Source organism: Acipenser ruthenus, chromosome 32 (genome assembly GCF_902713425.1).
Source record: "Acipenser ruthenus chromosome 32, fAciRut3.2 maternal haplotype, whole genome shotgun sequence".
In the NCBI taxonomy this organism is placed as follows: domain Eukaryota; kingdom Metazoa; phylum Chordata; class Actinopteri; order Acipenseriformes; family Acipenseridae; genus Acipenser; species Acipenser ruthenus.
In genome coordinates this window covers 3,129,564-3,156,929 of record NC_081220.1, presented here as the reverse complement: position 1 = coordinate 3,156,929, position 27,366 = coordinate 3,129,564, and the positions used below count along the sequence as shown (strand labels likewise).

The 27,366-nt window shown below is 45.2% G+C and overlaps 1 protein-coding gene across 2 annotated transcripts; it reads left to right on the top strand.

Annotated features, from left to right (window-relative positions):
- The first annotated feature begins 4,236 nt into the window (after positions 1-4,236).
- Positions 4,237-26,540, top strand: LOC131703163 (zinc finger protein 239-like). 2 transcript variants are annotated; one of them, XM_059006124.1, is made up of 3 exons: positions 4,237-4,457; positions 24,480-25,619; positions 25,926-26,540. In XM_059006124.1, the coding sequence occupies exons 2-3, from the start codon at positions 24,515-24,517 to the stop codon at positions 25,949-25,951; spliced, it is 1,131 nt and encodes a 376-aa protein (XP_058862107.1). In that variant the 5' UTR covers positions 4,237-4,457; positions 24,480-24,514; the 3' UTR covers positions 25,952-26,540. The 2 variants fall into 2 exon arrangements, with proteins under 2 accessions (XP_058862107.1, XP_058862106.1); XM_059006123.1 differs by having other exon boundaries at positions 4,238-4,457; positions 24,480-26,540.
- The last annotated feature ends 826 nt before the right edge of the window (positions 26,541-27,366 follow it).

The following is a 27,366-nucleotide window of genomic DNA, read 5'->3' as shown; positions in this document are numbered from 1 at the left end:
TGAAAGCAGCTGGAATTGAACTTCCAGATGGAGTTGTCTGGAAGAGCAGCTCACTAGACTGTGTGAAGGTGTCTTGATTTAGTCTTTTCAAATAACAAAGACAGAATAACTAAAACAGAGGTCAGAGAGCCATTCGCAAACTCAGACCACAACATGGTCTCATTTGAAGCGTTTTTTAAAACCCCCAAAGTAATGACTAAAGCTAAGGTTTACAATTAACAGAAGACTAACAGAAGTAGATTGGAGTAAAATAGAGAAAACATAAAGAAAGGCTATTTTTTATAAATGTAGTACTAGAGCCGCAAAACAATTACACCCCAAACACAGACAAATCTAAATCTAAAACAAAATGACCAAAATGGTTTAATACAGGGGTGTCAAACATATGGCCCCCGGAGCGATGTCATCCGGCCCGCGGAATATCATTTATTTTTTATTCACTAGAATACAGGTTAAAAAAAAAGAATGCAACAAAACGAACGAATGTTTTTATACATGTATTCGAAGGAAGAAAAAAATGTCTGTCTCTGTCAGAAATGATTTTATCTGTGAGAGATTTTATATATATTGTCGCGGAGGCACGTCACGTTTTAATTTTCTTTCATGATGCAATCCTACTTTTTGTTAAGTGAATGCAAAAAAAAATTATAAAACAGTGAGTAAATATTGTTTTTTTTCATTGTACAACACCCTCTTTTTAACGTTTATTTTATTTAAAGTGTTTATTCAGGTTAAAAAAACAATGTTATTACTTTATGAAAACGTGTTTATGACCTCGTTGTTTACTGCAAACACACAACAAGGGCAGTGATTATTTTTTTAAAAAAATGTGTTGTCTACTTGTTTTTACTTGAAATATTTACAAGATTTAACTACTGTATTGCTTTCTTTGTTTTGTAGTTAATTCACAAGGGTACAGTAAGGCCCTTCTTACTTCTGGGATATTTTAATACAGTGTTACATATAATGGCATTGATAACGTTTTTTTTAAAAAAATATCCGAACAAATATCTACATCTTGAATGAATATCCAAAACATGACAATTCCATGTTCGTCATGCGAAGGAATTTGTTGGAGGCATGTTTGCACACGTGTTCTAAGAGGTGATGGTAAAATAATCACTATGTGCTATTTAGGGGGATGTAAATCTGCTATGTATGATCCTTTTTGTTAAATACAATAACTTTGAGGTGTTTGGGGTCATCTTTGTATTTTTATAACTGTCACCCGGCCCGCGTCAAGCGCCAGGGTATCGGCTCAGGCCCGCCAAACGAAACGAGTTTGACACCCCTGGTTTAATAGATCAATTAAAAAAAAATATTCAGAGAAAAAAGGCACTTTACAGAGCGTTTAAAAGGGACCAAAAACAAAGTACACAGAAAGAGTACTTGGAACTGCAAACACAAGTAAAAAAGGAAGTTAGAAAGGCCAAGAGAGAGATAGAAATCAATATTGCTAAGGGGGCTAAAACCAATTCCAAAATGTTTTTCCAATATTATAACAGCAAGAGAACATTCAAAGAGGAGGTAAAATGACTAAGAGATACAAATGGCAAAATCATAGATGAAGAGAAAAAAATAGCAAATACATTAAAATGATTACTTTTCACAAGTTTTTACAAAGGAGGACACGGACAACATGCCCCACATGTCGACCTGTTCCTATCCAGTTTTAAATAACTTTAGCATAACAGAGGCAGAAGTGTTAAAGGGACTAGGAGCTCTTAAAATATACAAATCCCCTGGGCCGGATGAGATCCTCCCAATAGTACTCAAAGAAATGAAAGAAGTTATTTACAAACCGCTAACCAAGATCATGCAACAGTCTCTTGACACAGGGGTTGTACTGAAAGACTGGAGAATTGCAAACGTAATACCGATCCACAAAAAGGGAGACAAAACCAAACCAGGTAACTACAGACCAATAAGCCTGACTTCTATTATATGTAAATTTATGGAAACTATAATAAGATCCAAAATGGAAAATTACCTATATGGTAACAATATCCTGGGAGACAGTCAGCATGGTTTTAGGAAAGGGAGATCGTGTCTAACTAACCTGCTTGACTTTTTTGAGGATGCAACATTGACAATGGATAATTGCAAAGCATATAACATGGTTTATTTAAATTTTCAGAAGGCTTTTGACAAAGATCCGCATAAAAGATTAATTCTCAAACTGAATGCAGTAGAGATTCAAGGAAATGCATGCACATGGATTAGGGAGTGGTTATCATGTAGAAAACAGAAAGTACTGATTAGAGGAGAAACCTCAAAATGGAGCGAGGTAACCAGTGGTGTACCACAGGGATCAGTATTAGGTCCTTTGCTATTCCTAATCTACATTAATGATTTAGATTCTGGTATAGTAAGCAAACTTGTTAAATCTGCAGATGACACAAAAATAGGAAGAGTGGCAAACACTGTTGCAGTAGCAAAGGTCATTCAGACAGATCTAGACAGCATTCAGAACTGGACAGACACATAAGAACATAAGAACATAAGCAAGTTTACAAAACGAGAGGAGGCCATTCAGCCCATCTTGCTCGTTTGGTTGTTAGTAGCTTATTGATCCCAGAATCTCATCAAGCAGCTTCTTGAAGGATCCCAGGGTGTCAGCTTCAACAACATTACTGGGGAGTTGGTTCCAGACCCTCACAATTCTCTGTGTAAAAAGTGCCTCCTATCTTCTGTTCTGACAAATGACATTTAATAGAGAGAAGTGTAAGGTACTGCATGCAAGCAATAAAAATATGCATTATAAATATCATATGGGAGATACTGAAATTGAAGAAGGAATCTATGGAAAAGACCTAAGAGTTTATGTTGACTCAGAAATGTCTATCTAGACAATGTGGGGAAGCTATAAAAAAAAAGGCCAACAAGATGCTCGGATATATTGTGAGAAGTGTTGAATTTAAATCAAGGGAAGTAATGTTAAAACTTTACAATGCATTAGTAGGACCTCACCTAGAATATTGTGTTCAGTTCTGGTCACCTCGTTACAAAAAGGATATTGCTGCTCTAGAAAGAGTGCAAAGAAGAACAACCAGAATTATCCCGGGTTTAAAAGGCATGTCATATGCAGACAGGCTTAGATAATTGAATGTATTCAGTCTTGAAGAAAGTAGACTACGTGGTGATCTGATTCAAACATTCCAAATCCTAAAAGGTATAGATAATGTCAACCCAGGGGACTTCTTTGACTTGAAAAAAGAAACAAGGACCAGGGGTCACAAATGGAGATTAGATAAAGGGGCATTCAGAACAGAAAATAGGAGGCATTTTTTTACACAGAGAATTGTGAGGGTCTGGAACCAACTCCCCAGTAATGTTGTTGAAGCTGACACCCTGGGATCCTTCAAGAAGCTTCCATCTTATGACAAGCCCCGTGCCACTCCTGAGAGGACAAGCTTCCCTCTCAGGACAAGCCCTGTGCCACTCCTGAGAGGACAAGCTTCCCTCTCAGGACAAGCCCCGTGCCACTCCTGAGAGGACATGCTTCCCTCTCAGGACAAGCCCTGTGCCACTCCTGAGAGGACACGCCCCATGCCACCTCTTTGTTAATTGAATGTAAAATATTTAAACATATATTTCTTTATTTAAACCAAAGGCGGTTAATATTAAATTACTACAGTAAAGAAACTATGTAATTTAGACCTACTGTATACTCGTGATAATTGTGTATATGCTAGTTAAGTGCATTGTGTTTTGAAACATTTCTCATGAAAATGCACGTAACTGTTCCTATAGTATAGTAAATTTCATGCAAATGTAATGCAAACGGGCTATGCAGCTAACAGGAATCTCTTGTATTTTTAAAAACCCCATTAAACATCGTCCTAATAAAAACACTGTTTATAAAATGGCCAAATTAACATCATTTGTATATGTTTAAAAGAGCGAAAAATAAATAAGGCATAATCGACTGATAGGTCTGAAAATAAATAAATACAAAAATAAATATAAATACAAACCTAAGTACGTTAACAAAGTAGCTAATGTTCAAATGCGTTGCTGTTTCGTTTCTCAACGACATGACTTCATATTATGAAAGTAAAATAATGTTCAAAGGAGATGCTGAAATGTACGCACGAACCGTTCCCAATCCTGCAGTCAATTTAAATGAACAGAAAACCACCAAATAAATCAAATAAACAGACTGAGATAAAAAGCAACCAATCGAGCTGCTCAGCAAACAAAGAGGCGGCGTGAACCAATCAACAACCGGGCAGAGGCGTTTCGAGGCTGACCAATGAGATCGCTGTACTCTAATACGGTTTCCTGCCGCCCTGTAAGGGAGACGGCGGCCTGAAGTCCGGGCAGGAGGAGTCGTGGGTCCTTCAGTTCAGTGTGTCTGCCGACCATCGGAACCGGGGTTTCATTGTCTGAGAGCTACGTGGAGAAAAAGAGAAGAGAAAACAGGAGGGATAGAAGACAGAGAGAGAAAGAGAGCGGTGAGTTACTGGAACTGAATTCACTACAGCCGCTGGAAACCCCGTGTGTGGTACGGGGGTGTGTGTAATATTATACAGAGGACGGCGAGTTTGATGCACACAGACATTTTCATTATCATTAAACCTGCTAGGATTGCCACCTTTTCCACAGACCAAACCCGGACATATTAGGACAGCCTAGCTCTATCAAAACGGCAGTATACTGTAATACAGTTTAACACAATATCATCAGATCTCGATGCAATCAGTGTTCATGCAGTATGTATACACAGTGTTGTGCTCTTGATATTTCTAGCAATCGAATTTACAAGCCAGACAAACAGTAGCTATATGATATCATGGTAGGTTAGAAGCTCATTTTACCCGAGACAAGCAGCTGTGCTGATGAGTAACGCTGTAGTAAATCAATGCATTTCTGAAACGACGATCCTGGCTATTTTTTTTTTTTTTCTTTTTATAAATAATTTCTGAGCCCGAAAGCCCGTTTTTGACGGCAGGCATTGTGTCACAGCACATCTCGCACCCCCCAATAATAAATATTAATAAACGTTATTAATAGACGTTAAAAACTATGGCAAAATGAGTCAAAATGTACTCTGATTTGGTTCGGGGTTTTCAATATTATTACGCTAAATATGCAATGTTTATACATTACCATTATATATCGTCAGTAACCCGTATTGTACTTTAAAGGTTATGTATTTAAATGCTGGGGGCACAGCATAATGTACAGATCGGTGCTAAGCAGCACATTTCTAATACGAGAGTGGACATCCTTTAAGCAACTAATGCACCGTATAACAGGACATTTTGGCTGGTATTAAATTTGCTGCCTGGTAGATTTTGACGGTTTTTGAATTGCCAGTTATCACGTAGCACGTTCACAAAGACATGCCAGTTTTGTATTTCTACTTTTAATTAAAAAACAACAACATTCAAATGCGTGTTTACTTAATGTGTCTCCTGAAACACTATCTAATTTACAGTAACTCGTTATATAGCATCTACAATGTCACTGCAGCAACTTGGAGAACAAGAAAGGCCTTCTAAAAACGAGTTACAATATGTATCCTTAATGTGGCCCTTCAGTGTGAAGATATCAGTAATTGGAAAGGATTACTAACTGCAATACACTTTAATGATAGGCGTTTGCGAACTCCGTTTTAAAACTTAGCTGTGGTTCATTAACATAACACAGCGGAGTGATCAGAGTCTCATGTAGTAATTGTAGGACAGTATTGCACCTGTGAAAACTTTAACAATAAAGCCAGAACTAAAACGCTTTAAATTTAAAACTGGGTAATAGACTAGCAAGCACTGGCAAAATCAGCTTTTTTATACAGCGCAGAACAAATTTATTTTATAACATATTGTTTAGGGACTTTGAGAGACCTGCACGGTGGATAGGAGTGTCTACACGTATTGACAGTAACAATCCAAAGCACATTTGCACCACTGTTACAGATTTTCTAACAAGTCTGGCATAAACAGTTTTGGCTGCTACTTAATTAACCCCTTTAATAATAATAATAATAATAATAATAATAATAAACACAAAACTGGTTAACCTCAAAAAGAACAGTCCTACAGGTACCACAGTAGCAGGCACAGTTTACACAGCCTCAGAGTTTCTGATCACATCATAAATTCCAGCTTTCTGAAATCCATTGATGGAAATGTCCGGTCTGTTTTAAATTTTAAGCAAATTGGCTTCATCACTCATTGCAATTCTCATATTCACTTGACATCCGACACATTCTTTCCCTAGTCCAGCGCCTGCTTCTTTAACCTGTGCTGCATACCACCAGTTTGTCAGAGGGCGGGATCGCACACTGTATGCCACGCTATGATTGGTGGAAGTATTATTGGTGATTCAATCCAAACCACCAATAAAGCCAAAATAAATTCCACTCCAAAATGTCCCGTTATACGGTATGTCAAAGAAAATATTAAAGAAAGGTTGGTGTTTCTTATTCGTTTCACTTAAAAGCGGACATTCGGGCGTCCGAGTTTGTTAATTCCTGCCACCCGGACACAGATGCCAATTCCTGGACTGTCCGGTCAAACCCATACAGGTGGCAACGCAGTCATTCTGAGTGCTCTTTTTTTTTTTTTTTTTTTAGTCGTTGCCAATTATTTTTATTTTCTCCCAATTTGGAATCGCCAATTATTTTATTATGCTCAGCTCACCGCTACCACCCCTGCGCTGACTTGAGAGGGCGAAGACGAACACATGCTGTCCTCCAAAGCGACTGCTGTCAGCTGACTGCTTTTTTTCACACTGCGGACTCACCATGCAGCCACCCAAGAGCTACAGCGTCGGAGGACAACGCAGCTCTCGGGCAGCTTACAGGCAAGCCCGCAGACGCCCGGCCAGACTACAGGGGTCGCTGGTGCGCGGTGAGCCGAGGACACCCTGGCCGACCTAAGTCCTCCCTCCCCCGGGCGATGCTCGGCCAATTGAGTGCCTCCCCCTGAGGAGCTCCCGTCCTCGGTCGGCAAAGGAATAGCCTGGATTCGAACTCGCGACGCCCAGACTATAGAGCGCATCCTGCACTCCATGTGGAGCGCCTTTACTGGATGCGCCACTCAGGAGCCCCACTCTGGGTGCTCTTTGAAACAGACTGAGTTCGTATTTATATTCATGTTGGGTTAATCAGAGATGATTATCGGCGGCCCGTCTGTAGTACTACCGGAGATTTTAATTGCACAGTTTGTACCGCTCTGTGCAGCGCCGTCCCGTTTGTAACACGGTACGTGAACTGCATTCTATTAAGCTGTCAGGTGTCCTGTACTGTACGTGCATCGGCGTGGTTAATAACCTCACAATGACCGCTGCTTTCTATACGATCAAAATGTGCTGTGTGTCAGTAGGGTTACCAGATTTCCACACATGGGACTTTTTTTCTTCAATTCATTGAAGCTGTAGTGACTCTGAACAAGCAACACAGACAACACTATCAGCTTTTACCATTTGAAAACGTGATAGAACAGATTTAAAAACATGTGGTGTAAGGCATCCACTTCTCTCACTAACCAAGGGTGGGTGACGATGCTGAAGTTGGCTTCTTATTCTCCAGCTTCTTATTCACATTCCAGCTTCTTATTCGCATACAGCAAATGTAACACGAATTGAATAAGTAATTGGTTTATTTCAAGGGTTAAAACATTTTGGGCCACTTATTTCAATGTTGATTCTCACAGAGGGGGAACCTATTTTTTTTGTATCTGGTTATTTAATTGCCAGATACAAAACGTGATACAACAGACCAAAACACACACAAGTTAACTGCAGTAGCCGGGGGGAGCTGTACAGAATGTATCCTCATACCAATCAGCATTGTTCAGTGTACTCCATTTGAACCCTCGCTCTCGCTGTCATAAAGATTGTTCAGTTCAGGAGAAATCAGAAGGATCGCTTTCACACTCTGAAGCCATTGTATACCAGTATCTCTTCACGGCATGTTTTCCTCTAGTGACGTCACGCCAACTTCGTGCCTCTTCGGTGCGTGGTCAGTGTTTTCCGGAGTTATTGATCTTTTTTATGCTTCTCGTCCAGGGAGATGTCATTTCTTGCCCATTGTGAAAGTAATCGAACTACAGCTCGAAAGCCAAAAAATGATTTTCTGTGCGAGATCTGGACTTGAAACAGCTCTCTCTAAAAACCACAATCAGTAATACAGCTGAGCTGTGATTAAGAATTACTGTCTTGATCAAGACATTTTTTCAGTCCCAGTATAAGTTTGGGTTTGCGAAATCCCATAATCAAGTTATTTTCTGCAAGTCCGTCAAAACACACTGCGCCTGTGTTTCTGTGTGTACCTGGTTCTTACCTGCTGCCCTTTGTTATTGAGGATCACCTTTCTTTTAAATACTAGGTTGGATGATTGATTGGAAATTGATTTGCAGCCACATTCCTCGCACTCAATCATCATTATACCAAGACAGTAACTGCTGTCATTCTGCAGATGAGCCGATGCAGACATAAAGCCGCAGTCCCTCCCTCAGCTTCAGTTTCACATTGAAATCTACTTTCTTGCTGGCTGTTCACTGCATTCTTCCTCGGACTAGGTATTCTGCGCACTCTTCACCTTCAGATAGCAGACCTGTTGGCTTTTCAGGTTGTTTATATTCCCTAAAGGTACTATCAGCTGTAAGTACACAAACCTCCTCCATCCTTCAAGCCGTCTTGCCACTACGTAGTTCATGAAAGCAAACAAAAATAAGAGTGATTTACCTTGTCAATCTAAAGCCAACTGGCCCCATAATCCCAGACACTAAGACAGGACAAGTTTGTAAAATTGACCCTAAACTGAAAGAAATGAATCTGTAATGAAGTGTTAAACCTTTGCTCCATTGATAGGGTTGCTCAATTACCGTGAGGCAGCATGACGATACAATAGTAAAATGCACAGTGAATCTTTTAATTTACATTGTTATTTGATATGGGCGATCAAATATATAGAATCAAATGCAGAACAACTACTAGAGATGGATATTAGTTGACTTCCGCACACAGCGCAGATCGACTGCACTTATTGCAAGCTGGTAACTTTAAACTGTAGTAGTGCATCAAAATCCATTTTGGGTGGGATACATACATGTGGGTGACGTAGAGGGGTTCCGCCTCTGTGAGAATCAACTTTGAAATAAGTGGCCCAAAGCGATTTAACCCCTGAAATACCCCAGTTATTCAATTTGTGTTACATTTGCTGTATGCGAATAAGAAACTGGAATTTGCAATCTCTGCCATGTTTGCCTGCTGTTATTGCATCAAAATCCATTTTGGACCTGGATAAATACACATGGGGGACGTAAAGGGGTTCCCCCTCTGAGAATCAACTCAAATCATTCTCAATAGTCTTCTGTTAGGGGTGGGTTAGGTAAGTATTAAGGCACGACAGGGTGTGGGATATACTCTAATATCCACATCCCCCGGGTGTGGTATAAGTAGGGGTCTACCTAAATCGTGATTTCACGGAAATCATGACATTGAGGGGTCACCGCGAAATTCACCTCTTAGGGGCCAATGCATACAAACAAGTACGGAGAGGGAAAAAAAGAAACCTCGTTTAAATGAACTACTGCACAACGCAAGCACCGCAAGCGACGCAAACTACGCATCTTCCTTCTGTAGATGGCTCTTTTTTTATTCCTTTGCCGTCCCGTGTGCATTGCACTTGAGCAAAAAACAAACAAACAAAAAAATTCTCCAAAGCGGTTAACGTTCTTGTTTACTATTCAAATGACAAAGTTTTAATCAGCCTATCGGTGATTCTTTACTGCTTTTATGTGATCTGTACTGTGCAGGAGGGGGCGGGACAAAGTTGGTGCTGCATTGTTTTGATTTAGGTTGCTAAAATCTAGTTTTCAGCATTGGAGGTAAAATAGTAGAAATGGACGACAAAGAAAGCAAAGTATATTTCGGCTGATGATCGTTTCAAGATATTTCCCAGACGTCTCATTTCTAGGGTTCGGGGGTTTCAGGAATCAACAGATTCTGCACGCTCATCGCAGCAGCAGCTCCAGTCCCATTGCAGGCGTTCAGTCTCAAGATTGTCTTGTACCACGGGCTGTAACTGCTATTAGTCTTCTGTGCTCAAAACTGGATTCTTCCTATGTGTTCAATCAAGACAGGATCCTTCCTTTCATCGCACATGCAAGAGACTCTCTCCATCTGGCTCCAGGCACAATTAAATCATACGTTAGTGGGATCCAGTGTCACTATCGTTTTATTGGCAGTTTTTCCCCTATCTTGCTGTGTATCCCACCAGTCAGTTTCACACTGCAAGGAATCATCAAGCATCGTCTGAGTACAATTTAGCATCAGTAATTGCATCTGGTTCTCATTCAGCCTCTACCATTAGGCACCACACTCTCTCCAAACATTTGAAAGCAAATAATACAATATATCCGTTTCCACCAACTGGAAACCTAGTTTAAACAATAACATTCGGGTCTTTTACCAAATAAATAGTCGATGGTAAAGATGTCAGTGTTACACTCAAGTCATGCGACACTAAGTTCCACACCGCTGTGAAGAGCCGGATCACTACCGTATTACAGTGGAGCGTCACATATCCCACCCTGATCAATTAACCGCCTCGCTAAATAAATAAATAAATGTTAAAATTAGGCTACGAGAGTAATGGTAATGGCAGCAAGTGCAGCGTCCGCGATGGAAACTGAAAGAAAGCGTTGTTGCAATCAGCCTTTTGGTGCGTTCCCCTTTGAGAGACGGGCTGTGTGCAGCAGTAACTTTTCAATACACCAGTTGAGAAAGCTTTGTGTTTTACTCTTTTTTTTTTTTTTTTTTTTTTTTTTTGCAATGTGTTTATATGATTAAGCGCACGGTTGCAGATATTGGCAGCGTGGTGTTGTAACTTTTAAATGCATTTTAATTAAACTAAGCAAGCTTCATAAACGCAGTGCATACCGGCTGTTTGTTTAAAATAGCCAAAGCAATATTTAAACCGAGCTTCTTATCGGCTGTTGGCAATATCAAGAAAGAGCGCAAAGTACCGTGACAGAGATGTTAAAATAAACGCTGCGCTCCAAATTGAAGTAATATGGTATTTATTCTACATTATCGGGCTCTGTTAGATATGGGGGGTACTATATTCTATGAGTACTATAAAACATTCTCCACTAAAGCCGCTGCCATCTCAGCAGCAGATAGCCTTTATTTTTTTTTATTTTTTTTCCCCCAATCAGTCTTCCCGTGATTCAGTCACCTTTAACCGCATTTTCAGAGGTTCACTAGCCAACGCCTGCGGACTCTGCACATTCACAGCCCATTCTACCTCCCTCTGTCAAAATATAATCACGATACAACATCAGAGCATTTAGGATAAACATTCCAATCGCAAGGGCTCTTAATCGCAATGATCAAATATTCTACCCTGCATCACTTTCTGAAGTCAATGGTTTTATTCTAATCATAACCTCTAGATGGCAGTATAACACCACAAGTTCTATACATTTTAGCAGGTCTACTTTCACTGCAAAGGACGATACATTCATAGACTGCTTCTGATCAAATCAATATGTTTCACAGCAGCCTCCGAGCAACGCATTCTTCATCCTCAAGTTATGCAGCGGCCTCAGATCTTGGCATTCTTCATCTCTGCCCAAAGCCAGCCCCATCTTCGGCTCCATCTAAACTGCCTTTATTATTATTATTATTTATTTCTTAGCAGACGCCCTTATCCAGGGCGACTTACAATTGTTACAAGACATCACATTATTTTTACATACAATTACCCATTTATACAGTTGGGTTTTTACTGGAGCAATTTAGGTAAAGTACCTTGCTCAAGGGTACAGCAGCAGTGTCCCCTACCAGGGATTGAACCCACAACCCTCCCGTCAAGAGTCCAGAGCCCTAACCACTACGCCACACTGCTGCCCTTTAACACTCAAAGACCAATATTCAGCAGATCTCTGCGCTCTACAGCAGGCCACCGCACACTACCGATGGCAGTCCACCATTCACTAGTACAAATCACTGCTTCAGTAGATCTCTGCTTTCTACAGCTGGGCCACCGCACGCTACTGACAGCACTCCATCGTTTACTTCCTCAGAGCTCTGCACTGCTCATCAGATCCCTCCCTCTACTCTTAATCGCTCCTCACTACAGCAGATCTTGGCTCCCTCTTCAGATCTGCTCACTGTTGCAACATGCAAAAGTTGCTTTAGTTTACAGCTTAAATCTACAACTGTCCTCCTCCAGAGATTCCAATGCTGCAGCTTTCCTCCAATATTCAGATCGTGGCAACCATTTCCTGCGGGGTCTCTGCAGGGAGCCGGGGATCCTCCGGGGGGAGGAGGGGGAGGGGGGGGGTGATTCACTCCCCCGACCTCAGGTCGCCACGTCAGAGGGGACCCCCGGCCACACTATTTTTTCGCAGCTCGTGTGCTTTTCTACCTTGCCATGTGAAGCGCTGTCCTTCCTTTGCTAGGGCAGCACCAGACCAGTCAAGGAATCCTTTTCTATTCTTCTTTCAACCTCTACGATCGGGCTATTCCTATTGCCCCGAGAGGCGCCTCTACTGAGCAGAGCAACTTTTATTATGTTTTCAGATCCTCAGGAAAGCTACCTTCGGCAAAAGGAGAGCTCATCGGTCAGGATCTCTGTCTATCCTCATTTAAGCGGGGCCCCCTCTAGGCCCATCTAAGAAGAGCTATGGGATCAAGCCTCTATCCTTAGCTGAGCATCGCTCACTCGGCCCATCTTACTAACCGCACATTTCTGCTTCCTCTGCTCTGTCCTTACAGCCCAGTGAAATATACAAGCCTGTTGTTATCTCTACCAACTTAAACTGTTCACTTAATCAAAAACAAAAATGTCATAAGAATATCCGGTTACAAAATTCAGTCAAGCTTAAGTTTGTTACTAAACAAAAGACGGCACAGTTATCGATTCCTGCTTCAAAATGCTGCAGAATACACCTGCAACCAATGCCGGTTAAGCAAGATCAACGCAAATTACAAAAGGTCATTCCCACTTAACGTTTAGAGAGCCCACAACTCCTTGGAGGTTAGGAAGATTGTAGTCTTGGTTTTAAAAAAGTGCTTTTCAGCTAAACTGTTTACATTCAAGGACTTGATCAAGTGAGCTACCGAGAAGGACCTGAGGTGAAGTCAAGCTGCCAAAGAGAGAGGGACAGAGCAGATACATCGCATAGGCAGTTTTGTAACTAACCACGCATCGATGCTGCATTTGAACAGTAATAAATACCCCTATATTTATTAGATTCGTCAGCTTGAAACCAACCACAAAGCATTACTTAGTGTGAATGTTAGTCTGGTAACTGTGCGTAGGCTACATGTACTCTAAACTACTACTAGTAACACGGTGGGGAGCATGACGGACCAAATTGAAATGGTGAAAATGACTAACGCAATTTGTCAAGGCACCGACTAGAGGGGAGGCATGCCTTGATTTAGTCTTTTCAAATAACGAAGACAGAATAAATAAAACAGAGGTCAGAGAGCCATTCGCAAACTCAGACCACAACATGGTCTCATTTGAAGTGTTTTTTAAAACCCCAAAAGTAATGTCTAAAGCTAAGGTTTACAATTTTAGAAAAGCAAACTATGAAGGTATGAAACAGAGACTAACAGAAGTAGATTTGAGTAAAATAGAGAAAACATCCACAGAAAAAGGATGGCTGTTTTTTTTTAAATGTAGTACTAGAGGCGCAAAACAATTACATCCCAAAAGTAGACAAGTCTAAAACAAAATGGCCAAAATGGTTTAATAGATCAATTAAAAAAATATTCAGTGAAAAAAGGCACTTTTACAGAGCATTTACAAGGGACCAAAAACAAAGTACACAGAAAGAGTACTTGGAACTGCAAACACAAGTCAAAAAGGAAGTTAGAAAGGCCAAGAGAGAGATAGAAATCAATATTGCTAAGGGGGCTAAAACCAATTCCAAAATGTTTTTCCAATATTATAACAGCAAGAGAACATTCAAAGAGGAGGTTAAATGTCTAAGAGACACAAATGGCAAAATCATAGACAAAGAAAAAAAAATAGCAAATATATCAAATGATTACTTTTCACAGGTTTTTACAAAGGAGGACACAGACAACATGCCCCACATGTCGACCTGTTCCTATCCAGTTTTAAATAACTTTAGCATAACAGAGGCAGAAGTGTTAAAGGGACTAGGAGCTCTTAAAATAAACAAATCCCCTGGGCCGGAGAAGATCCTCTCAATAGTACTCAAAGAAATGAAAGAAGTTATTTACAAACCGTTAACCAAGATCATGCAACAGTCTCTTGACACAGGGATTGTACCGACAGACTGGAAAATTGCAAACGTAATACCAATCCACAAAAAGGGAGACAAAACTGAACCAGGTAACTACAGACCAAAAATCCTGACTTCTGTTATATGTAAACTTATGGAAACTATAATAAGATCCAAAATGGAAAATTACCTATATGGTAACAATATCCTGGGAGACAGCCAGCATGGTTTTAGGAAAGGGAGATCGTGTCTAACTAACCTGCTTGACTTTTTTGAGGATGCAACATTGACAATGGATAATTGCAAAGCATACGACATGGTTTATTTAGATTTCGAGAAAGCTTTTGAAAAAATCCTGCATAAAAGATTAATTCTCAAACTGAACGCAGTAGGGATTCAAGGAAATGCATGCATATGGATTAGGGAGTGGTTAACAGGTAGAAAACAGAAAGTACTGATCAGAAGAGAAACCTCAAAATGGAGCGAGGTAACCAGTGGTGTACCACAGGGATCAGTATTAGGTCCTCTGCTATTCCTAATCTACATTAATGATTTAGATTCTGGTATAGTAAGCAAACTTGTTAAATTTGCAGATGACACAAAAATAGGAGGAGTGGCAAACACTGTTGCAGCAGCAAAGGTCATTCAAAATGATCTAGACAGCATTCAGAACTGGGCAGACACATGGTAAATGACATTTAATAGAGAAAAGTGTAAAGTATTGCATGCAGGCAATAAAAGTGTGCATTATAAATATCATATGGGAGATACTGAAATTGAAGAAGGGAACTATGAAAAAGACCTAGGAGTTTATGTTGACTCAGAAATGTCTTCATCTAGACAATTTTATTTTCCCTGTTTCTTTTTGACTTTTTTTTGTTTTTCATTATTTTTGAGCACCTGCGAGTGCCCCTGAACAGCGCCCTCTTACGGGCTCAAGCAAATCAGTGCAACTCACAGGAGTAAAAATTAAACCGAGCAATTGTGTGGTGTTTCAACTACAATTTCTGTCTCCCGTGTCAGTGAATACCCACACCCTTCCACATTCCTCCTCTCGTTTGTAAACTTTCTTATGTTCTTATTATTGTTATTATTATTTATTTCTTAGCAGACGCCCTTATCCAGGGCGACTTACAATCGTTACAAGATATCACATTATTTTTACATACAATTACCCATTTATACAGTTGAGTTTTTACTGGAGCAATCTAGGTAAAGTACCTTTAAGCTACTGACTGCCTGGGTTTACATGCACGTGAAAATTGACTCTACAGTGTGACGTTGGCACATGAATACGTCATGAAACAGCAAAAGAACGTCCTTTGGTCAGCATGACTTTAAGGGCAGGGTCAATCGCTTTCTCACGGTAAAAATAGCTGTAAAACCCATGTAAACTGTAGCAGGAATCGTGCTTGTGTCTCACGAGATTTCAGCAGTCAAGATCCTGTTTATCTGGTGGAATCTCACGTTATTCCTCCACAAAGCCACACACACACAGACGAAAGAATGCAAAAGATGCAGCAAATTTAAACCCCTTGTATAGCCTATTTATGCTTGTATAAATGCATGTTGTTAAGCACAACTAACTGAACTTTTAGCCTCTTATTATTATTAATGGTAGTAGTAGTAGTAGTAGTAGTCCTATTTAAGGGCCTAGTAAGCCGGACTACACCCACTGCCCAGTGGCAGTCGGTGCACCGGCCGCCCAATTTAGCACCTCTAAAATAGGGGTGCCAACAAAAACTAGGCCTTAACTAATTAAAGAAAGAACCGGTAAAAATGTCTGTAAATTAAATTTGTAAAACGAAAGGGGAGGTGGTACAGAGCACGCCCCCTAGAGCCCACTGGTCGACAAAGGTGGCCATGTCGCCAGCGGACTCCGCGTGGGCGTGCTCTAACTTAACCCTTGAACGGAGAAGGGCCGTGAACATGGCCCCACAATCAAAGAGACCCTCCCTGATCATCTTACGCTTCCTGGTCTTGTAAATTGCCAGTTTAGCAAGAGCCAGGAGCAGATTCACGAGGAGGTCCCTCTTCTTGGTGGAGCCATGAACAGGGTGCCCGAAAATGAGGAGGGTTGGGGAGAAATGCAGCCAGAACTGCAGCAAAAGGTTTTTCAGTAAAAGAAAAAACGGCTGCAGCCTGGCGCACAAAAAATAAATGTGACTTACCGACTCGGACTGACCGCAGAAAGGGCATGCGGCGTCCGAGTCGGTAAAGTGACGCAGGATCTCTCCTGACGTGAGCGCTCCGTGCAGGACCCTCCACCCCAAGTCCCCAGCTCCCCTGGAGACCAGCGGGGAGTACAGGGCCTCCCACTGGGGACCGACGCCCTCCGGTGGTCGGAGGGTCTCCCGCCTAGCGGTGTCTCGGCGGGAGACGAGGGCGAGGAAGTGGAGGGTGTGGAGCGTCATCTCGTACAGGGTCCTCCTCGACGCGGATCGGAGGGGGGTCGAGGAGAACTGCAAGATCCTGCTCAGGTTGTTCTCGAGGGGAGGCCGGGGGGGGGGGGCCCGTGCCTTGGGTTCGATCAGCAGGACCGGAGAGCCGGGGGTAGGGGGGGGGTGGAAGATGGCTCCCCGGTCCTGAGAACTCCCTCGAGATACCTGCCAGAGTCTGGGTGCAACGCTGCTTTGCACTCCTGGATCGCGCGGCTGGCCGTCCTGACGGTCGCCCGAGCCGCCCTGGCGACGAGCGACTCGGGGGTCAGCCACTCTGACCGCTCGCGATCCAGGAGATCCCAGACTCTGGTCACCTTGGCCGAGATCAGCGCGCGCCGCACCGAGGGGGACTCTAACGCCTGCGCACCCAGGTGGGGGTTGTGCAGCAGGGGCTCCAGCAGGAGTCCTTCGCCCTCGGTCGGAACGGCGTCTCGGCCGATAGAAAACATGCTCCGGGTCCTGAGCAGGTCCTGGTAAAAGACCGGCAGCTCGGGGAGACGTATTCCCCGGAGGTCGATCCAGAACAGCTGCCGGTCATAGCCCAGGTCGTGCAGCTGGCGTAACAAAAGTGACGCCAACGTGCACCACAAGCGGCAGAGTAGACGCTCTGGCAGCTCTGCATCCTCTCCAGGTCAACCGGGTCGGAGGCCACCAGGAGCACGTCGTCGGCGTAGGCCGACAGGACCACCCTCGTGTCCGACGCGCCGAGCGCCAACCCCATGAGCCTCCTGCGAAGGAGGCAGAGGAAGGGCTCGATGCACAGCGCGTACAGTTGTCCGGACAGAGGGCAGCCCTGACGCACTCCTCTCCTAAACACGAGGGGCGCGGTCAGGGACCAGATGACGAAACGCGGCCCGAATCCGAATGCTCGCAGGGTTCCAAAGAGATACTCGTGATCCACCCGGTCGAACGCCTTCGGGACGGTTCGGGACCGTGTAGGACTGGTCGGGGTGGATCACGTCTGCCAGCACGGACTTGGCCACGATTTTATAGTCCGTGCATAGCAGCGAGACCGGGCGCCAGTTCTTTAGGCAGCGGAGATCCCCTTTCTTGGGCAGGAGCGTGATCACCGCCCGCCTCATCAAAAGGGGCATCTCCCCGGTCTCGTAGGCTTCCGCCAGGACCCGCGCAAAGGCGGGCCCCATCAAGTCCCAAAACTTCTTGTAGAACTCCACGGTCAGCCCGTCGATGCCCGGCGATTTGTTATAGGGCATCTGACTGAGGGCGTCGGAGAGCTCGGCCAGGGTCAGCTGGCCCTCGAACTCGTCCCGGACGCCCTCGCCGACCGTGGGAAGCCCATCCCACAGAACCCTGCACGCGTCGGAGTCGACGGGATCCGGAGAGAAGAGGGCAGAGTAGAAAGCCCTGGCCCTCTCGTTCACGCTCTCCGGATCCGTCAGAAGGGAGCCGTCGTCCGCCAGGAGGCAGGTGATGTTCTTGCGGTCTCCCTTCTTTTTCTCCAACGCATAGAAGTGTGTGCCGTGGTCCATCTCCCGGAGGAACTGGACGCGTGAGCGCACAAACGCCCCCCGGGACCGCTGGAGCTGCAGGTCCCGCAGGGTGCACTTCTTCTCCTCGTACGCGCTCTGCTCGAGTTGGTCCCCGCGAGCCAGGCGGCTCTCCAGATCGAGCAGCTCCCTTTCCAGCCGCTCGATCCGCGAGTCCCTCCGCCTGCTCGCGCCCCTCGTGTACTCCTGACAGAGGACCTTGATCTGCGCTTTCCCCACGTCCCACCACTGACGCCAGGTGGGGAAGCGAGATCGCCTGCCGTGCCAGACCGTCCAAAAGTGCCAGTAGGTGGAGAAATGCCTAGCTGGCACCATGGCCACCGTCACGGCCAACAGGTTGTGGTCCGTGAACGGCGCCGGCCTGATGTCGGAGGAGCGAACGCAATGAGCGTGGTTCCGCGAGACGTAGAACCTGTCGATCTGGGACTGAGACACCCGCCCCTCCCTCACCCGGGTGAAGGTGAAGGCCGAGGCGTCCGGGTGTTGCCACCGCCAGATGTCGACCAGAGAGAGCCGAGCGATCAGCTCTCTCAGGGCGGCCGACGAGAGCGGGTAGGGCTCGCGCCCCCGAGGACCACAAGCTCGTCGGCGCCGATGGTGTTCAGATGGGCCGACATCCGGCGGAAAAACTGGACCCTCGCCGGACCCGAGGACGGAGCGTACGCGTTCACCAGGTGAACCGTATGGTCCCCGTCCCGGATCCGGTCTCAGGCCCGTCCTCTTCCCTAGAAGGAAGGGGATCCACCCTTTCGGGTCCTTCCCCTCCCTCCCCTAGAGCAAGGGGATACACCCTTTCGGGTCCTTCCCCTTCCCCCGCATCAGTCACCGGGACCACCTTGGGCGATGTTTCCCCCCCCGACGGCCGCGCAAGGGCCGGAGCCCTCGTCGCCGCCGGAAAGGGAAGCCGAGGCGGTTGTTGTTTCAGGGGCTCCTCCCGCGCCCCCTCGGTGACTGGAACCGGTCCCTCGATGCTGGGTCGGGGACCGGTTTCTTGGCCCCATTGCACTTCGGGGAGGGGATCTACCGCGAGGGCACCACCTTCTGCCCTCTCCGGTTCTTCCCCTCCCTTCCGCGCTCCGGAGATCAATGTAAACGCGGGCTCCTCAGAGCCCGCCTCTGCCTCAGGGGGTGTTAACTCGTCCCCCTCCGCGGCGGCACGAGGGCCGGAACCCCCGTCGCCGCAAGAGAGGGAAGCCTGAGGCAGCTCTTGTTCTGGGAGGGGTGGTTCTTCCCCCCCCCCCTCCGACCCCTCGGCAGGGGTCGCTTGCATGGGCTCCGCGTTGTTTGCGGAGCCCACGCTTGCCTCGGGGGCCGGATCCGCCTCGTCTCCGGAGCCGGGAGCCTGAGGCAGTTCTTTTTGTGGGAGGGGTGGTTCTTCCTCCCCCTCCGGCCCCTCGGCGGGGGTCGCCTGCATGGGCTCCGCGTTATCCGCGGAGCCCACGCTTGCCTCGGGAGCCCGAGGCAGCTCTTGTTCTGGGAGGGGCAGTTGGTCCTCCCCCTCCAGCCCCTCGGCCGGAGTCGCCTGCATGGGCTCCGCTTTATCCACGGAGCCCACGCCTGCCTCGGGAGCTGGTTCCGCCGCCCCCACCTCGGATGTGGCGGAGGGCCTGGTCTTTGCAGCCCAGGGGGAGGGGGTGGATAGATGTTTTAATCTCCCCCAGGGCTTGCAAGTGGGGCATGAAGAGGTCGTCCCTCAAAAAAGGTGGCACATTCGAAAGGACGACCCTTGTGCCCAGGCCCGCGAGCGGTTCGACGGGGATGAAGATCCCCGCCACCGTGAGACCCCTCTCAATCGCTGTGTTCGCGGTGGCCTCCGATGTTAGAAAGAAGACGGCCCTCGATTGAGAGGGAGTCCTTCAGGAGGCACCTGACCCCGTGCCTCCTGGTAATATTTTTAAAAGGGGCTGCAGCCTCCCCTGCAGCCACGTTTGCCCATTTTTTAGGGCCTTGTGGAGCTTGCCCACTCATAATTTTATTGTCTTTGTTTATTTATTTATTTATCTAATTTCTTTTTTCAAAAAACAAACAAACAATAATTAAAAATAAACAAACAGACTTGCACACCCCTGCACTGCAATAGTGCAGGGGCACACAGAACACAAAGTTTTTTTTTTTTGATAAAAAATGAAAAATAACTACCCCTGTACTCCAATAGTGCAGGAGTAGTGAAATTAAAAATAAAACAAACAAAGAAAAAGTATTTATTTCTTTTTTAAAACAACAGAATAAAAATAAAACAATGAAAAACACAAAGGTTTTTTTTTCCAACAAACAAACGTATTTATTTATTTTTAAATAAATAAACAAATACAAATTGACACCCCCCTGCACTACAATAGTGCAGGGGTAAAAGGAAAATTCAAAAAGAAATCAAAGTTTAAAACTAAAAAATAGTCTTAAATTTAAAAGAAAATCAAAAATTAAACCAAGGGCAAAACAAAGGAGCACACAGCCTGTGCTCCCTGCCTGCCCTTCCCCCACTCTGCACACAGCAGAGATGGGGGATTTTTAAAACAAAACGATTTTTAACACAAAAACTAAAACTATTTACAAAGCTATTTACATAAAAATAAGATCAATAAAAAGACAGAAATAAAACCTTTAAGGGAAAATTAAAAGTGTGGTGCAAATGTGATTTTAAAAGAAAAGAAAATTCAAAGAAAGAAAAATCTCTCCTGCAAGTGCAGGGAGAGAAAGGAAAAACTAAATAAGTGTTTTATTTAAAAATAAAACAACTTAACCAGAATATTTTTAAACTAAAAGGTGCACTACTACTTTAGAAAGTTGAATTTATAAAAAGAATTGAAAAATAAAAAGTTGAAATAACTGTTTTTTAAAGTTTTTAATGTGGGAAGTGAGGAGCTCAGAAAAGTGCGACCTCACAGTAGTAGTAGTAGTAGTAGTAGTCGTCATATTAAATGTCCAGTAGGGGGACTACACCAGCTGCCCAAAGGCAGACAGTGAAAAAATTCGCTTTAGCACCCCCTTTTGTTTGGTGCTAACAAAGACTGGCCATTAACTAATAAAAAACGGTTAAAAGGTCTGTAAATTAAAAGTTCAAAACAAAAGTGGGGGTTGGTACAGAGCAGGCCACCTAGAGCACACTGGTCGACAAAGGCCGTCATGTCACCAGCGGACTCCGCGTTGGTGTGCTCTAACTTAACCCGGGACCGGACCAGGGCCCTGAACATGGCCCCACATTCAAAGAGACCCTCTCTGGTGATCTTGCACTTCCTGGTGTTCTAAATTGCCAGTTTAGCAAGAACCAGGAGCAGATTCACTAGGAGGTTTCTCTTCTTGGTGGAGCCACGAACAGGGCGCCCAAAAATTAACAGGTTTGGGGGAAAAATGCAGCCAGAACTGCAGCAGAAGATTCTTCAGCAGAAGGAAAAATTGCTGCAGCCTGGTGCACAAAAACTAAATGTGAGACTGACCGCAGAAAGGGCATGTGGCGTCCGAGTCGGTGAAGTGTTGCAGGATCTCTCGCGACGTGCGAGCTCCGTGCAGCACCCTCCATCATAACTCCCCAGCTCCTCTAGGGACCAGCGGGGAATAAAGGGCCTCCCTCTGGGGGTTTGAGGGGCTCCCGCCAAGTGATGTCTCGGTGGGAGACGAGGGCGAGGAAATGGAGAGTGTGGAGCACCACCGCGTACAGGGTTCACCTCGATGCGGCGGGGAAGGGGGTCGAGGAGAACTGCAAGATCCTGCTCAGGTTGTTCTCGAGGAGAGGCTGAGGGGGGATCCCACGCTTTTGATTCGATCAGCAGGACCGGAGAGATACCTGACAGAGTCTGGGTGGAGCACTTCTTTGAACTCCTGGGTCGCTTGGTGGGCCATTCTGACGGTCCCCCGAGCTGCCCTGGCAACCAGCGACTCGGGAGTCAGCTACTCCGAGCGCTCTCGATACAGGAGATCCCACTCTGGTCACTTTGGCCAAGATCAACAGTCTTCGCACTGCGAGGGATTCTAATGCCTGCACACTTGGATGGGGGTTGTGCAGCAGGGGCTCCAGAATGAATTAATGAATGATTTTTAATTTCACCAACCCCTCCCCTGTCCCACACCTGGGGGACGCGGCAGGAGAGGTCGGTGGAAGGACCTTCTTGGGGGACTGTTGCTGCTGAACCATATGATTCTGGCCCCTCTTTGACAGACTGAAGCACAGTCTCAGGCTGTCCTCAGTCTTTGCAGGGAGGGGATCTACCTCCTTCTACCTGTTCAGGTTCTTCCCCCTCCCTCATTCTTGTCACCGGCATGGATTCCACGTTCACGCTGGTGGTCGACAGCAAGCCGGCCTGCCTGTCGTCTCCCTTCTCCCCATCGGAGAGCCCAGCCTGTACCTTCCTCTTCCCCCTTATGCCATCGGAGGAGACCCCCTTCTGCGTCTCGGTGGGCACAACAGTAACGGTTTCTCCTCCGTTAGCAGGAGGCTCCAAGTCCCGGGGGGGAGAGATGTTTTGTTTTGTTTTTGGGCGGCTTCCTCACAGGGGGCTCCAGTGAGGGAGTCTCCTTCTCAGGGACACCCTCTAACCCACCACTAGATGGTGTGGTGGTGGGCTTTGTTACCCCCTGCATCACTCCCCCAGAGGACTTGGCCGCCACCTTCTCCTTGAGGGGAGGCTTTGCCCTGTCAGCGGCCTTACCCCCCTGCGCACTCACAGGTGGTGCAGAGGGTCCAGCCTCTTCAGGGGCTCCCTCTCCCTTTTCCCCTTTGGTTGTTTTGTGGAGAGGGGCAGGTGTTGCTTTAGCCCCATTAGCAGCTTTCTTCCCCTGCGCACTCCCAGGTAGCGCAGAGGGTCTGGCTGCTTCAGGTGCCTCCTCTCCCTCCTCCCCCATCGGATGTTGTTGGGAGGGGGGCGGGTACTTCTTTAGCCCTGTCTGCAGGCCCCTTAGGGCCCCGGGGGGAGGTGGACTCAGAGGGGCGCGGTGCTTGTGCAGATGTAGCGCCCTGCTTGAGCTTGGGGCACCTCATTTTCTGGTGCCCCAGCTCCCTGCAGTGGTAGCACCGCACCTCCTCCGAGGAATAAAAAAATGATGTAATTGGTCCCCTCGAAGGGAACCACAAAGCTGCCCTCCACCACTTTCTGACCCGCCTGGCGGTGGAAAGATAGTACGTGGCGGATTGGCTGGTCCTTGCAACCCAGCGGGATGGGGTGGATAGATGTTTTTATCTCCCCCAGGGCCTGTAAGTGGGGCCTGAGCAGGTCGCCCTTCAAAAAAGGTGGAATGTTTGACAGAACGACCCTTGTGCCCAGGCCCGCGAGCGGTTTGATGGGAATAAATATCACCGCCACCGCGAGACCCCTCACAATTGCGGTGTTGGCGGCGGTCTCCAATTTCAGGAAGAACACGGCCTTCCCGTACATTTTGGAGGCCGCCATGATGGCCGATGGCCCCACCACCTTGGCCATGGCCTTAACAAATCCCTCAATCGAGAGGGTGTCTCTGAGGAGGCACCTGACCCCATGCCTCCTTGTTATATTTTTGAAGGGGACCGCAGTGTCCGCTGCCACCTGCGCCCACCTTTACGGGGCTTGTTCGGATTGCCCACTCATTTTTATTTATTTATTTTTTGAAAAACAAAAAAACAAAAACAAGACAGACAAAAACTACCTACACTGCAAAATTTACCAGTGCAGGGGCACACAAACACACGACATAAAACAAAAACAATTTATTTATTTTTTTCTTAACAAAGGCCTGCCCCTCCCCCACTCTGCACACAGCAGAGATGGGGGATTTTAAAACAAAGATTTTTAGCTAAAAACTAAAAACAGTTGTGTATAAAAGTAATATTTATAAAAACACAAAGATAAGACATGGGTCATGGGTAAGAATATAAATGTAAGTTATTGTTTACATTTCCACATAAGAAGAGTTGTCAGTCTGATGTGTAAATGAAGACAATAACACCTGTTTCTTTAAATGTCCACTATGCATGTTTTCAATGCTCCGCTCCATTTCCGATGGCAAAATGAAATCCTAATTGGCATGGAACGGACACCTTGAAGTAGAAACAAACAAGTGACACAAATGACAGGCTTGTTGATTTTAAACACTTTCGTCTCTGTGTTTTGGGAGGGGAAATGTCTTCAGGCAAGGGATCATCAGGCACTCACTAACAGTTCAGAGGCTATTCATGTGCATACAGGGCCAAAGCCAGCCTAGTCTGTAGTCAAGTGTAAACTGGGCCTCAAATGATAAGAATCTTTGAATCTGATCGAACCTGAGCCAGTTCACGTCCGAGTTGTAAGTCTTAACACACCAATAGAGAACAGATCATAATAATTCATTTTATTTTCTGTTTTCAGGACTGTCTTATCTTGGTCAGAGCCAAGGAACAACAATGGAGTCTGTTTACATTAAGCAGGAGGAGGTTCTGGAATTGGTACCTGTCTGCATTAAACAGGAGATGACTGAACTGGAGCCTGTCCACATTAAAGAAGAGACTGAACTGGAGCCTGTCCACATTAAAGAAGAGACTGAACTGGAGCCTGTCCACATTAAAGAAGAGACTGAACTGAATCCTGTCCACATTAAAGAAGAGACTGAACTGGATCATTTCCACATTAAAGAAGAGACTGAACTGAATCCTGTCCACATTAAAGAAGAGACTGAACTGGATCATTTCCACATTAAAGAAGAGACTGAACTGAATCCTGTCCACATTAAAGGAGAGGCTGAACTGCAGGCTGTCCACATTCAAGAAGAGGCTGAACTGGATCATTTCCACATTAAAGAGGAGACTGAACTGCAGCCTGTCCACATTCAAGAAGAGTCTATTGACTTGTTGTTTAAGGATTCAGAAAACATATTCCAGCCAAAGATATCACATCAATGTACCGAATGTGGGAAGGGCTTCAGTCAGTTAGGAAACCTAACAACACACCTGCGAATTCACACTGGAGAGAAGCCGTATCACTGTACTGAATGTGGGGGGCACTTCAGTCAGTTAGGACACCTAAAAAGACACCAGAGAGTTCACACTGGAGAGAAGCCATATCACTGTACTGAGTGTGGGTTGAGCTTCAGTTTGTCAGGACACCTCAATAGACACCGGCGAATTCACACTGGAGAGAAGCCGTATCACTGTACTGAATGTGGGGAGAGCTTCAGTGAGTCAGGAAACCTAAAAACACACCAGAGAGTTCACACTGGAGAGAAGCCGTATCACTGTATTGAATGTGAGGAGAGCTTCAGTCATTTAAGACACCTAAAAAAACACCAGCTAATTCACACTGGAGAGAAGCCGTATCACTGTACTGAATGTGAGGAGAGCTTCAGTCAATTAAGACACCTAAAAAAACACCAGCGAATTCACCTTGGAAAGAAGCCATATCACTGTACTGAGTGTGGGGAGAGCTTCAGTGAGTCAGGAAACCTAAAAAAACACCAGCGAATTCACACTGGAGAGAGGCCGTATCGCTGTACTAAATGTGGAAAGAGCTTCAGTGAGTCAGGAAACCTAAAATCACACCAGAGAATTCACACTGGAGAGAAGCCGTATCACTGTACTGAGTGTGGAGCGCGCTTTAGAGTATCAGGAAACCTCAATAGACACCAGCGAATTCACACTGGAGAGAAGCCGTATCACTGTACCGAATGTGGGGAGAGCTTCAGGGCGTCAGGGCACCTAAAAAGACACCAGCGAATTCACACTGGAGCCAGCCTCCCTCCCTCCCAGTCCCTCACCTCTCCACCCTGCTTGTTGGAGTGTGTGGAGAACTCTGATTCCTTGTCTCTGTCTCACCCTGCAGTAAATGAAGGGGGTCCCCAGGAGTGAGAGGCAGCCTGAATCCAGAGACACTGAGAAGGGGAGCGTGTCAGACTGAAGGAGACAGACACATTCTTTCACAATGAACTGGAGAGCCCTGGGATTCAGCTCCACTCCTACCCCTGAATTGGAAATGAATCTCACTCCTCATGCGGTGAGGATTTAGGACAGAGTTACAGGGTAATTCAACTTAGAAGGGACACATTGGAAATATATGCCAAGTTTTTTCTCTGAACACTTATATGTGTGATATGAACCCAACATATTAAACAAACTACCGATAACATATATTATATTTTTTAAATGTAATTTGAGCTATAAATGGCATTACTGTACCAATGTCAGTGAGAACAGTGTACGATACAGAAGTGAATTGTTATAAAGAAACTAAAACCAACAATGTCTTCATGTGTGGCTGCAGTATATCCTTCATCTAACTAGAATGGCCTCGAAAATATGGAGAAAATGCTGTTTTGAATTTGAATGAATGAATCTGCTTTGAGTGTTTTAAAGACTGAGAAACCCCAAGCTATACTGGAGCCCTGCTTCAGTGCAATGGGATTGAAATACAAATAAAATTCCTATCATTTTTTTTTAATGGGTAGATTTTTGTATGTGCGATTAAGACAGCCTCACAATAGTAGAGCTCTATAAATATACTGTAAAACATGAAAGGGTTATAAGCAAACAATTTTCACTAATTTTGCATTTGTTAACCTGCAAAACATACATGCTGCAACATTACCATTATTACTACATTCATACTTTATACAGTCTATGAATAATTAATACAAACAATCTGCAGAATGAAGTTGCCTCAGACTGTTTGACAGTAACAGAGCTGGTGCTTTTGTGGAATCACTATTAGCTGTTTATTCCTTTTGCGCAAAATATGGCTTGTTTTGCTTGTATTTTGTATTGGTATGCTGTCATTAGAGTGACAATAAAGTACATCCTAAGGCAATTGTTGCTATTTAGAAAGGGTTTTATTGAAATTGAGTTTCAGTTCCTGTGCGTTTTACAGTATCTCTGTATATACAGGGCACGTTATCTTTTTTCCCATTATCTCTATTTGTCTTTTTTTTCTTTTTTTTTTTTTTAAACTGTCAATGATTCCTGAGAGACTTGCGGTGGAACCGAACAAATCCAAGGGAGACATTGAAAAATACAAGCTTGCCAAAGGGGGAGATGCTGCTGCAGGTTTGATAATATTGGCTTCATGAAATGAGAAATTTAATTCCCTCTGTATCATGGAATTCCTTTGCTAGTGTCTCATGATGTAAGCCCTGGAGTGTGGGCTCAGTCTTCTCTGCTGCCTGCTTGTTCTCAGTGTGTGAGTTCAGCTGCATTTCCAGTGTCCTGAGCTGGGCTTTGAACCCACTGGGGACACAGCTGAGAACAAGCCAGACCCACGACTCGGGGGA